Source organism: Saccostrea cucullata, unplaced genomic scaffold, assembly GCF_032062105.1.
Source record: "Saccostrea cucullata isolate Sc308-1 unplaced genomic scaffold, CSIRO_AGI_Scuc_v1 ctg3418, whole genome shotgun sequence".
Classification (NCBI taxonomy): Eukaryota; Metazoa; Mollusca; class Bivalvia; order Ostreida; family Ostreidae; genus Saccostrea; species Saccostrea cuccullata.
This window is the reverse complement of record NW_026940174.1, coordinates 39,193-52,169: the sequence shown is the minus strand read 5'-3', so window position 1 is coordinate 52,169 and position 12,977 is coordinate 39,193. Positions and strand designations below refer to the sequence as shown.

General features: G+C 34.5%; 1 protein-coding gene across 1 annotated transcript; it reads right to left on the bottom strand.

Annotated features, from left to right (window-relative positions):
• Positions 1-1,048: 1,048 nt before the first annotated feature.
• On the bottom strand, positions 1,049-12,485 carry LOC134254898 (adenine DNA glycosylase-like). Its single transcript, XM_062737430.1, has 15 exons — positions 12,369-12,485; positions 11,985-12,129; positions 10,068-10,146; positions 9,899-9,940; positions 9,642-9,713; positions 8,980-9,093; positions 7,386-7,483; positions 6,516-6,660; positions 5,055-5,130; positions 4,830-4,881; positions 4,582-4,715; positions 2,657-2,799; positions 2,204-2,362; positions 1,387-1,425; positions 1,049-1,294 (listed from the first exon to the last, which is right to left on the bottom strand). The coding sequence occupies exons 1-15, from the start codon at positions 12,418-12,420 to the stop codon at positions 1,229-1,231; spliced, it is 1,416 nt and encodes a 471-aa protein (XP_062593414.1). The 5' UTR covers positions 12,421-12,485; the 3' UTR covers positions 1,049-1,228.
• Positions 12,486-12,977: the final 492 nt, after the last annotated feature.

The window sequence follows — 12,977 nt, the reverse complement described above, 5'->3', positions numbered from 1 at the left end:
TGTAGTCTACTTGTGTGCCAAGTAATATTGAAATCAGACCAAAACTGTGGGAGGAGTAGCGTTTTAAAAGAATTTCAAAGAAAATTCTATTTTACGTAACCATGGCAACACCGTTCACCGAAATCAAAAACCGATGAACTATTTAATGTATCTTAGTGTAGTCTACTTGTGTGCCAAGTAATATTGAAATCAAATCAAAACTGTAGGAGGAGTAGTGTTTTAAAGGAATTTCAAAGAAAATTCTATTTTTGGTCACCATGGCAACACCGTTCATCGAAATCAACCAGAAGTCTCTGTCGAGACTGTAGCTCTACTGGTTTTTACTTATAACAAAGGATGAGAAAAGAAGCAACTGCCTTAAGATCAAAACTGTAGGAGGAGTAGCGTTTTAAAGGAAATTCACAGAAATTTCTATTTTTAGTAACCATGGCAACACCGTTCATCAAAATCAAAAACCGATGCACTATTTTATGTATCTTAGTGTAGTCTACTTGTGTGCCAAATAATATTGAAATCAGATCAAAACTGTAGGAGGAGTAGCGTTTTAAAGGAATTTCAAAGAAAATTCTATTTTTAGTAACCATGGCAACACTGTTCACCAAAATCAAAAACCGATGCACTATTTAATGTACCTTAGTGTAGTCTACTTGTGTGCCAAGTAATATTGAAATCAGACCAAAACTGTAGGGGGAGTAGCGTTTTGAAAAATTGTTTACAGACAGACGGACAGACAGACAGACAGACAGACGGACGACGGACACCTTACTATCGCATAAGCTCTTCTGGTCTCTGACCAGTAGAGCTAAAAAGCAACATACAAATTCTCATATTTGGAATTTTTCACCAAAGTAGGTACAAAAAACTTTCTATTGCCCATTGTTGGTAGAATTATAACATTTCAAAACACATGCCTTTCCGTAATGAAAAAAAGAAGTTAATCATAAAAATATTCATTTATTCTCTATTCAAAATATATACAAATATAATTTTAACAAACTTTCTAAAAAAAAAATTACAGAAGTATAAATTTCAAAAGTAATTTGATAAATTCTTAGTCTAGATATTATATTTTTAACAAATATTACAGTTCTATATATATATTCGCTTTATTTCAAAGTTTAAAATATTTTAAAGCACAATTATACATGTATATGACTGTATATACCCAGTAATACAGTATTACTAACAAACATGTTAGGTATTAGAAATTAAGACAAATACCTAAAATCTACTTTTTCGTGAAGAACGAAGTTATTGACTTCTGATTCTTGTCCGTATCAGTAGGCTTCTTTTTCTGAAGAGAGAAGGGAAAAATTAAACCGTGTGAACAATTTTGCTGATATAGATATTCATTCATATACATATTTACAAAAGCATTGGTCCTACCTTCTTCCCTGAGCTAGATGTCTCAAGAGCTTTCAAAACCTATAAAATAGTGACAAAAGTACAGGTATGCAGTACACACAGAACTTATAAAACAGTTTCTAATTAAAAATGGTACCATTAATAGCAACCATAGAACACAATGTCAAAACTTGTTACTGTGACCCAGAAAATAAAATTGCAGAAAAAATATCTTTTAAGTTTTTAAATTAAAGAAGAAGGTACAGTTTCAATACAAAGTAAGCCTGCTATTTTTCTAAAATATGAAAGTGATATAAGAAAACAAAATTCACTGTTTCTTAATCATAGAATTTCCCTGCAGCAAGAATATACAATTCGTTTTTCTCATATGACCTCCTTAATGCTAATTGTGACGTCATTAACTTGTGCATTTTCCCGTATTTTCTTAAAAAGTTGCAGAAGAGATAAATTTTCAGTGGAATTTTCTTTCAGAAAACAAACTCTGCCACCGTCGCCCGGAAAGATTTTGAGATAGTGATTTTTCATAACAGTTTACATAATATATCCAAAAATTAAAGTGGGCGACGATGGCAGACACTATTTTCTAAAGGAAAATAAGCACAGAAAAGTGTCATTTTGAGGCTTTTCTGCATGAAACTTAGAAATGCACCAAATTAATAACATCATACTGCCAGAAAGGTCCTCATTCATGCCATATTCTTTCATGATTTATCATATTCATCTACTCAACTTTTGTTAAAGCCAATATCATAACTTTTTAAGACCATTCAAATTTTAGGGCACATTAAAGCTCAAACTGTACCTTCTTCTTTGATTTTGATGCAATACAATCCATTACCTTCTTCATGGCCGTCGAGACAGCGGCTGTTGAGAATTCCTCCCTGGACACCCATCGGCTGTTCTCTGTGTGAGTGTTAGAACTGTCTATCTCTGATTCACTGACCACTAAAGACTGTACAACGTATGTCTGGTGGATGTGGGAAAATATATGTTCTACCTGGAAACCATAATTTTACAAGTTCTGTTACTTCATGTAAATGTTATGATGAGTATTACAGTGTATGAAACTTTTAATGATTTGGAGACTGTCTGTATTATACTACTTTATATATATGATCTGAAAGGTTGCAAAATAGCAGAGGCATAGAAAAGCATAAAAGCTGGAGTATCACTAATGTATATTTCACCAACATAATAATGGAAGTATTCAAAAATACCAGTATAATACATCAATGAAGATATACCCTAGTGCTTCATTTTTTTACAAAAGCCATGGCATGGGGGTACTCACTTCACCCACAACTGTTGATGGAGAAGAAGGCGGGACAAGCAGTCCACAGGACTTCTGGAGGATTTCGTGTACTGTGTGATGGGAATTTTCATCATCCTCTTCCACTTTAACTGAGGGGAATTCCCAAAGACCAGCTAAAAGACCTGGCATAGAAAGCAAAAACTTGTAGGTTTTTTTTTTCATCCACAGATTATTACTGATGAAAATTATCACTTCTTGTGTTCAATTTTCATACCTAATCTTGCATTCTGGGATAATATACAATCCAATAGAAAAACATAGGTAATCAAAGATTACATAGCTCACCTCGACGAATGTTATCAGTTTAAGTAATGCAAATCCTCACATCATATTTTCTTAATATTTAGTATTCATACCAACAACAATATTCTTGCAAGTTGTGTTTAACCCCTTACATGGCAATATACACATTTCTATGCGTGTACCGTGAAAAACATGTATAGTGTAAACAAATATTCATAACTGTTAATACTGCAGATATCAAGGACTTCACGTTCATTCTGATTGATCTGTTCCCAAAACTTTAACCTGGTCTCTTGTATGGAAAATACAGGTCAGATCCAGCATCCGAAGCAAGTCTGATAGTGTCCATCCTTAGAATAGATGCATTACCATCCATGCAAGTTTGGTCCAAATAGGGCTTATAGTTACTTGGAAATGAAAAAGTAGGTCAGATGCAGCATCCGAAGCAAGTCTGGTAGTGTCCATCCCTAGATGCATCATCCATGCAAGTTTGGTCCAAAAAGGGCTTATAGAAACTTGGGGATGAAAATGTAGGTCAGATCCAGCATCCGAAGCTAGTCTGGTAGTGTCCATCCCTAGATACATCATCAATGCAAGTTTGGTTTAGGTAGAGGCTTATAGTTACTTGGGAATGAAAATGTAGATCAGATCCAGCATCCGAAGCAAGTTTGGTAGTGTCCATCCCTAGATACATCATCAATGCAAGTTTGGTTCAGGTAGAGGCTTATAGTTACTTGGGAATGAAAATGTAGATCAGATCCAGCATCCGAAGCAAGTCTGGTAGTGTCCATCCCTAGATGCATCATCAATGCAAGTTTGGTCCAAATAGGGCTTATAGATACTTGGGAATGAAAATGTAGGTCAGATCCAGCATCTGAAGCTAGTCTGGTAGTGTCCATCCCTAGATGAATCATCCATGCAAGTTTGGTCCAAATAGGGCTTATAGTTCCTGTGGAAAGGACCTGCTCCAAAAACTTTAGCTTGGTCACTCATCTGGAAAATGTAGGTCAGATCCAGCATCCGCAGCAAGTTTTGTAGTGTCCTTTCCCAGATGCATCATCTATGCAAGTTTGGTCCAGGAAGGGCTTATAGTTTCTTGGGAATAGACCTGCTCAAAAAACTTTAACCTGCTCAAAAAACTTTAACCTGGTCACTCATCTAAAAAAATGTAGGTCAGATCCAGCATCCGAAGCAAGTCTGGTAGTGTATATCCCTAGAAGCATCATCCATGTAAATTTGGTCCCAGTAGAGCTTATAGTTCCTTGGGAATGGACCTCTTCCAAAAACTTTAACCTGCTCCAAAAACTTTTACCTGCTCCAAAAACTTTTACCTGGTCACTCATCTAGAAAACGTAGGCCAGATCCAGCTTCCGAAGCAAGTCTGGTAGTGTACATCCCTAGATGCATCATCCATGCAAGTTTGGTTCAGGCAGGGCTTATAGTTACTTGGGAATAGACTTGCTCCAAAAACTTGAACCTGGGACACCGACACTGATGCCAACGCCAGGGTATAGCATAAGCTCATCTCGACTTCGTCGAGGTGAGCTAAAAAGTCAAATGATAGCTGTTACTTCCTCAGTATTGTGTTTCAAAATAATAATATTTCAACATTTTGTTGGATTTTCCATTTTGTTTAATGCTATTTGTGTACTGGAGTGTACCTTTCTGAGATCTCTGGACCAAATAATACTGTAGCTCTTCAGTGTCCGATTTCTTACACAGAACACATACACTGGTCCTCTCCACTCGGGCTGCTTTCTTAGCAGATTTTCTGGGATAATTCTGAACACCTTCTCTGAAAAAAATAATCAAATCAGGAAGACATGTGACTAAGCACAATTGAAAAAAATTTCAACAGAAAAAAATCAATTATTCTTTAGAGTCTGAAATGCACTTGTTATTTACATACATTTCATCCCATGTCTCATTTTCTGGTAAACAAAGTTCACACTTATCAGCAGCTAGAAATTAATATTTAAGAATCATTAGTTTTTTTAAAAATACATGTATATGAGGAAAACAGAACAAATGCAAGAAAATGATCAAAAAAATATTGTATTATACCACATCAGATCTTCCATTAAAATCTAATTTAATAAAAAAGTCTCCAGAGTAAAAGTATTAATAACCTTACCACATTCTATGTCGGGGACTGGTGCGCTTACATTGACTCCAAGTTTGTTTCCATTTCTTAGCTTGTTCCTGTCTACCTGAAATCCACATTGTACAAACGCTCGATGTATTTTACTACATATCATTATACCCCCCGCTTGAAAAGCAGGAGGGTATATAGTAATCGTTAATTCCGTCCGTCCGTCTGTCTGTCCATCAATCCGTCCGTCTGTTACGCTTTGGGGTACCCATCTCTTATCCGCAACTCCTCTCATACCGCTGAATGAATTTTGATGTAATTTTCACAGAATCTTTATTACATATTGCCTTTGTGCACCTCCTATTTTACTTTTTGATCCGACACATATTTTGGGTTTCCCTGCCACAGGAAAACATGGACTTTTTCACCAGTTATAACCATGTGGGAGGCGGGGGGTATCATTTAGTGAGCTCATCGCTCACAGTACCTCTAGTTTGTTTAAAGAAAACAATTGCTTAAGGATATACGATCCTCAGCCAGGAAGGATAACTCTTTAATTTATAATTTAATTCAAAAAGTATTAAAATAAGGCTTGAAATTGAAATTTTTTCTTGCAACAATTTTCATTTTATGCGTCTACATATGATTCATTGCTCTTTAAAGTTTTAACAAACGTTATTTAAAAAGTTGACATTTGTACCTCATAAAATGAAGTAAAACTTGCATATTTAAAAAAAATCAGTTTCCTTTAAAATTAGCCTTAGCTACTAATGTTTATATGCATGATTTGAAATTAGAAGTGATTTACAGTGTTTTCTTTGAAAGGAAACACTTCATACACTATGCATTATGAAACAATGGAAGTAAGAAGGAGAGAGTAAAGTCCAAATAATTGTAAAATTCATGCAATTTTCTTTAAAAGCCTGGATACCTATGATTTTTATTCCTAAAATGTATTTCTTGATTAATTATCAATTAAAAAATATGCAGTAGGTAGTTCAAATCGCATTTCCTGAAAAATAATTCGAGATTTACTAATTTTCCCTATATAATATGATTAAATTTAAGGATGAATTTTTAAGAAGCACCATGGGTAAATACATTTTAATTTGAGAATTTAGAGACATCTTTGTAAGCATTTTCAATTACTCAGTGCCTGATTTTCAGAACCTGAGGATCGGATAACCTTAAATACTCCATCAACAGTCCTTTATCAATAAACATCATATACATCCATTAATCAATAATTATCATATATTAATCAACAATTATCATATATTTGTATTAATAATTATTGAATATTATCATAAATATTTGAAGAAGCACATGTGAAACATTGCAGTACAGTTTTGTGGTAAACATTGTTGGTTCCCACGAGACCCTATTAAACATTCCTTATAATAATACATGTACTTACAGGCAAACCTTATTAGGTCTGATATTAAACTTCTAAGATATCCAAATATCCAACAATTTAAGATAACAAGGTTCAACTGTACATACCATAGACTTAGCTAGACACAGATTCTGCACAGGACACAAATCACAGCTGGGAGATTTAGGGGTACAAACTGTTGCTCCTAGCTCCATCATTCCTTGATTGAAATCCCCAGGGTGATCCGGATCAACAATCTCATCAGCTAGACTCCTACAATGTTTCACAGGTATTAAATGGCAATAGTCAATCTTAGCTGTTAGCATGTTTTTATGCGCCCGAATTTTTTCGGGGCGCATATTGTTTTTGTCCTGTCTGTTTGTCTGTTTATCTGTTTGTTTGTCTGTTTGTCTGTCTGTCTGTTGTCAACTTTAACCTTGGCCAAAACTTTTGAACCGTAAGAGATAGAGACTTCACTTCATAATTAGTATGCATACTCCTCTAATAAAGTTCTTTCAAATGACATCAAGGTCAACGACCTTGTGACCTTGACTGTGACCTATATGCTAAAAATAGGTTATTCCACTGTTTGTCATTACCTTTGAACCATAAGAGATAGAGACTTCATATTTGGTATACATACTCCACTAATAAAGTTCCTTCAAATGACATCAAGGTCAATGACCTTGTGACCTTGACTGTGACCTATATGCTAAAAATAGCTTTTTCCACTGTTTGCCATAAGTTTTGAACCATAAGAGATAGGGACTTCATATTTAGTATGCATACCCCACTAATTAAGTTCTTACAAACAACACCAAGGTCAATGACCTTGACCATGACCTATATACTAAAAATAGCTTTTTCGAACTTTGTTGACGCCGGGCGCATAGTGTTTCACAAACACATCTTGTTGATTAGATTTTTGCTACAATGAAAGTAAAATGCTATTGAGTAGGTGACATTTAATTAAGCCCTGATTGAGTGCATAAAATTACCATAGTTTGTTCTGGACTGGCTGACTTGTAGAATTGGCTCCAACGACTCTCATCCTGCACAGAACTCTTATCACATTACCATCCACAATTCCTGTAGCCTATCAAAATTACAGAAAATATTCTCTATTCTGTAAGCAAACTTAATAAAGAGAGGCAAAAGAATCATGCTCTCCTTAGTCCTGTTTCACTTTCCATTTCTAGGGTAAAATTGTAGAAAAGTTTATTTTTTTTACTTTAAAAGACAGTGATCTCAACTTTGTTGATAATCTATGGCATAACATTTGGGAACATTCACATATTCCTGTGAAGAATTTGCACCAGTTATGGTTATCAACTCAACTCCAGGGCCACAAATGAAAGACAATGACTAAGCTACGAGGATAACTACCCAATCATAGTACCCCTTGACCATGATTAATAGAGACAACTGTCTATTCTAATCATCCATCTGACCATAAGCTATAAAGATGACTGTCCAATCTTAACTCCCACCTGAGTATAAGCAATGAAGACATAAGGCTCAAACATCACTTTTTTATCATTAGCTATAAAGATAAATGCCCATATCATAAAACCCACTTGACATCAGTGATTAAGACAACAGCCCAATCACAACAGCTGTCAAGAATATCATATTATCAACAGTCTTACTGAATTAACTTCTCAATCTTCATAATACTATAGTATTCTAACCATAGGCTATAAAGACAACACCAATCTGACTATAAGCTATAAACATAGGTAATCAGAGATTACAGAGCTCACCTCAACGAATGTTGTCTTTAAGTAAGGCAAAGTCACACAATTAACCAACAAAAAGTGTACATTCCAAAAATGAAAATATTTTTTGATCTGATACTTTGAAATAGACCTACATAAAAAAAATTAAACTATTAGTTCTTCTTCATGAAAAGGTAATTAAAATCCAGCATCTGAAGCAAATTTGAGAATTATCATCTCTTGATAAAACTTTAACCTGTTCACTCAACCAGAAAATGTAGGTCAGATTCAGCATCCGAAGCAAGCCCGGTAGTGTGCATCCTTAGATGTATCATACATGCAAGTTTGGTCAACATATGGCTTATAGTTACTTGCAAATGAAACCTGCACCAAAAACTTTAACACTTGACCATAGGCTGTAATCCTTAGATGTATCATCCATGCAAGTTTGGTCAACATAGGGCTTATAGTTACTTGCATATGCTATAAAGACAACATCCACATGATTATTTATTTAAACCTGGTCACTCCTTTGGAACCATCTTCCATGCATGTCTAATCAATATAGGACATAGAAGTACCCACATAACTAGGTGAGCTAATTATATGCTAGAAAGACAACACCCAAAGGCCAATTGATTGTATGCTTTAAGGATAACATCCCTCTGACCATAAGCTATAAAAACGACAACCACTTGACCATAGGCTGTAAAGATAACATCCCCCTGACCATATGCTATAAAGACAACATCCACATGATTATTTATTTAAGGACAACACCCACATAACTATAAGCTATGAAGACAACATCAACCTGACCATAAGCTATAAAGACAACACCCACCTGACCATAAGCTATGAAGACAACACCCACCTGACCATAAGCTATAGATGCTATTGCTCCTGCCGTGTATCTGCCAACACCTGGTAAGTGTTTTAACAATGTATCAGCTGTTCTTGGCATCTTTCCTTTGAATTCTTTAACAACCTAAAATTAAGAGATTTTTAGCTTTACATTTTATGATTTTTAGCAAGTGTCCATTAAGTGTTTGATTCTTGAATATTTGAACCTTCTTCAAAAATATTATGCTGATTATCTAAGAAATAACGACATGTAAAAGATGGATATTTTGTATCCATTAGCAATATATAAGAATAAGTCAACAAAGTACTATCTGTTGAATATCCTGATACCTTCTTTTTCATGATATCATTCACTTGTCATAGATGACTCCTTTTAGTAATTGTGTATAATTCTATCAACATTTAGATCATTTACCTCATTAGCTCACCTGTAGTTGAACCCAAGGTTTTCTGATCATGCATGGTTTGTTGTCTGTCTGTGATTCATCTCTAAAAGATCCATATCCATAAAATTCCCCATCTGAGCTTACTTTTGAGTCCCAATTACTCAAACTCACCTTCATAGTTCCTACTCACTCAAACTCACCTTCTGAATTACTTTTCAACCAAACTCATCTTTGAGCTCCAATACAACCAAACTCACTGTCTGAGCTCACATACACCCAAACTCACCTTCTGAGCTCCCTCTAACAGTCTCCTTCCTCTGCTGTAGTAACCCAGACCTGCCCACATCTCATTCACTTCCTACGAGATCAAAAATATACAAAAGGCTCAATGAACAATTGCTCAAGATAAACGTAGTTAATACAAAATAATGATAAATCACTAACAATTACAAATACGCTCTGACAGTGATGGAAACTCAATAAAGAAGAAAATAGCTGTCATTTTATCATCAAATGTAAGTTTTCAGATTCAACAAGAGTTACCTCAAGAGATGCTTTGGCCAGGTCCTGCAATGTTGGCCATTTCTGTGAAAATAATAATTTTATAGGTATTAACTTCATGTTTAATTTTATCATGTAAATATTACTGTAATGTACCATATTTTTAGTAGATTTTCCGATTCAGATTTGTTTGAAGGCTAAGATTTCTCACCTTCATCCATCGTTTATAATAGTCAATTACTGTGGCCACTTGAGTTTGTTGTAACATGATCTCCGATACCCACACTGCAAGAAAAGTATGCCTGCATCAAGCAAATTTCATTTGGGAAGGCACAGTTGTGTAACCGGTAAGATCATATACGACCAGTATAAGAGAGTGTCTGTCAATAATATGCTCTTTTCATAATCTCTCTTAATCCCAGTGATTTTTCTACACTCAATTTAGGTCCGAATATCGGCCCTTTCCCCTCTCAAAAATTACCGATTTTTTCCCAATTTTTAACTGCTTTTTTCCCAAAATAGAAATGTATTGTTTCGATTATATTGAATTTTTTATGTACGACTTATCTAAAATGGGACAATATTATTTTCAATCTCTCACCAGAGGGCGTTTAACGCTTATCGCTCCAACACCTCTGTTATCGTCTAAATTACAAGAATCTTGTAAAATGAAAATAAATTGTAGATTTCCACCAACTTGGTAATTTTTTTAAATGAAATTAGAAATATCAATCTGTAGCACTTCTTTTGTTCTTTCAAAATTTATATATATATTAAAATAGCTTCAATGTATACGGCACTATTTTGTTCTGAATTTTTACACATATTTTAATTTTGAAACCAAGGAGACAAAGTCAGGAAATATTTACTACCAGAGAGCGTAAAACACGTAACATCATTGAGAAATCATACAAAACAATCAATGTCTAACAATTTTTGTCGACAAATAATTATTTGACATCCCGCGCTACTTTTAGACGACAACAGAGGCGTAAGCGGAGCGCACCCTCTGGTGAGAGATTGTATTATTTTTGGTCATTCGGACGCTAAAATGATGGCAATTAAAAAACAGCAGTTTATGTGTGTGTTTGCAAGACTTGGAAAAACACATCGATCATTTGGATGTCAAACTTGTGTGTCAATACATCGTAAGAAATTTAATACGTACATGTATGTGAATCGGTAAAACATAGCTTTATTTGTAAATTGCAAGTACTAGAAGTTCTACAATAACCTTCCTTGATTTTGTGAAAATTAAACTGTTTCTTCATCCTGCAGATACTAGCATTGCAGAGAAATAAAGCAATACATGGTTGTAAATAGTGTCAAGATTATTCCAGCTCCAATGCGAGCAAAAATGTGAAATTGGGAATGATTATTTCTCAATTATGGCTACCATTCAAGGCAAAAACATGGAACATAGGACAATCAAAGAACAGAAATATGAAAGAAAATTAAAAATGTAGAACTGTGGCCATGTTGTTGAAAAATTTTGTAGTAAATAAATTTAATAAATTATAATACATTTACTTATATATTTTGCTTGTCAATATGAAGGTTAATTACAATCTTATTGTTTTTTCCCAATTTGACACAAATGTCAACAATTTTTCCCCAATTGAAAGGCCCAGGCCCCTTTTAAAAGTTGTAGAAAAATCACTGAATCCACTTCAGATCTTTAAGCAAAAGGTTGAATATACACCTGAGCTTAATCTTGGCTTAGTGTGGAAATCAAACTGTTACTATGTAGTGTACATATCTTGCGATTTAGTCTGAGTATGATGACTATCACAGAAGTATCAGGATGAATCTTCTGTAACAATTAGGAACATTAAGTCTCTAACTCATAATATACACCTATTTACTGGCTATGAGGACAATAGCAAGTTTATCGTCCCCCAAGACAGCTAACTATTTCCCGAGGCGCAGCCGAGGGAAATAGTTTGCTGTCGAGGGGGACGATAAACTTGCTATTGAACAGTAAATAGGTGTTTTATTATACCGATGCTGACTTAACTTTTGTTAACTTTTGGGAGTCTACACACAATTATGATATTCCATATTACTGTTACTTAACTTTTGCTACATCTATATACCTCACAATCCATGTAAAATCAGAAGTTTTTCATATGCCCTTTGATCAATATCTGGATTTGTTAGCTGTTTTCTCCAAGGTAGATCTCTCTGGTTTTCCTTAAACCAAGCCACTAAGCGCTTGCGGAATTCTTTCTTTTCCTCATCTTTGAAGTCGTGGATTGATGGATTTGACAAGCCTGTAAAACAGTCCATTCATATATTCACTGCTAAATTGAAGTGACGTCAAGATAATCAGTTGGAATTAAATATGAAAGCACCAATTAAATCGCATGTTCAACACTTCTATAATCGAATAATTATTGAATAAAATTTCATTTCATCCTCTTTTTTGTACATATCAGCAACAAAAATCGTAAATATGCCACAATATATTTATTTCAGCATAGAAACAGTGCTACACGTGAAAAGGTTTTACCATCACAAGGTCCTTCATCTATTGACGTTTCCTTTAGTTTTCGCTTCACCATCTCGCTTCGTTATGTAATACATGTATACACGAGGAAATGCGGGATGGCGCCAAAATGTTACCAGATTGTATACCGATCCCGATCTATATTGAATCTGCATATATGCTGAAAACAATCCTTATTCGTTTACATTCCGTCTTAACGTTTTTACATTTTCCAAAATGCCAAAAAATTAATTAATTAAATTTTAAAAAATAAAGTATTTTACAGTTCCATTGCAAGTCTCTCAAGTTATATAATATAAGGCCACACCAATAAAATTTTTTGATCGTCGGACCTGCGCTCTCGTATTTAAAAACTATACAAACAATAATTTAAAATCCCCCGCACCATGGGAATTCTATGCTGTTTTCTGTCCCATTTCCGCTCTATTTATCATACTTTTAATCTTTCATTGCAAATCAGAAAAAATATTATTCTCCGCTCAAATTTTTTCACGCCCCGCCTAAAAATCTTGCCTACAATAAAGTAATAATATTATTATTTAACCGTTAGCCTGCTCATACTTTTTTTCATCAAATGTCCGACGAACAAGAAATTTAATTTGTGTGGCCTAA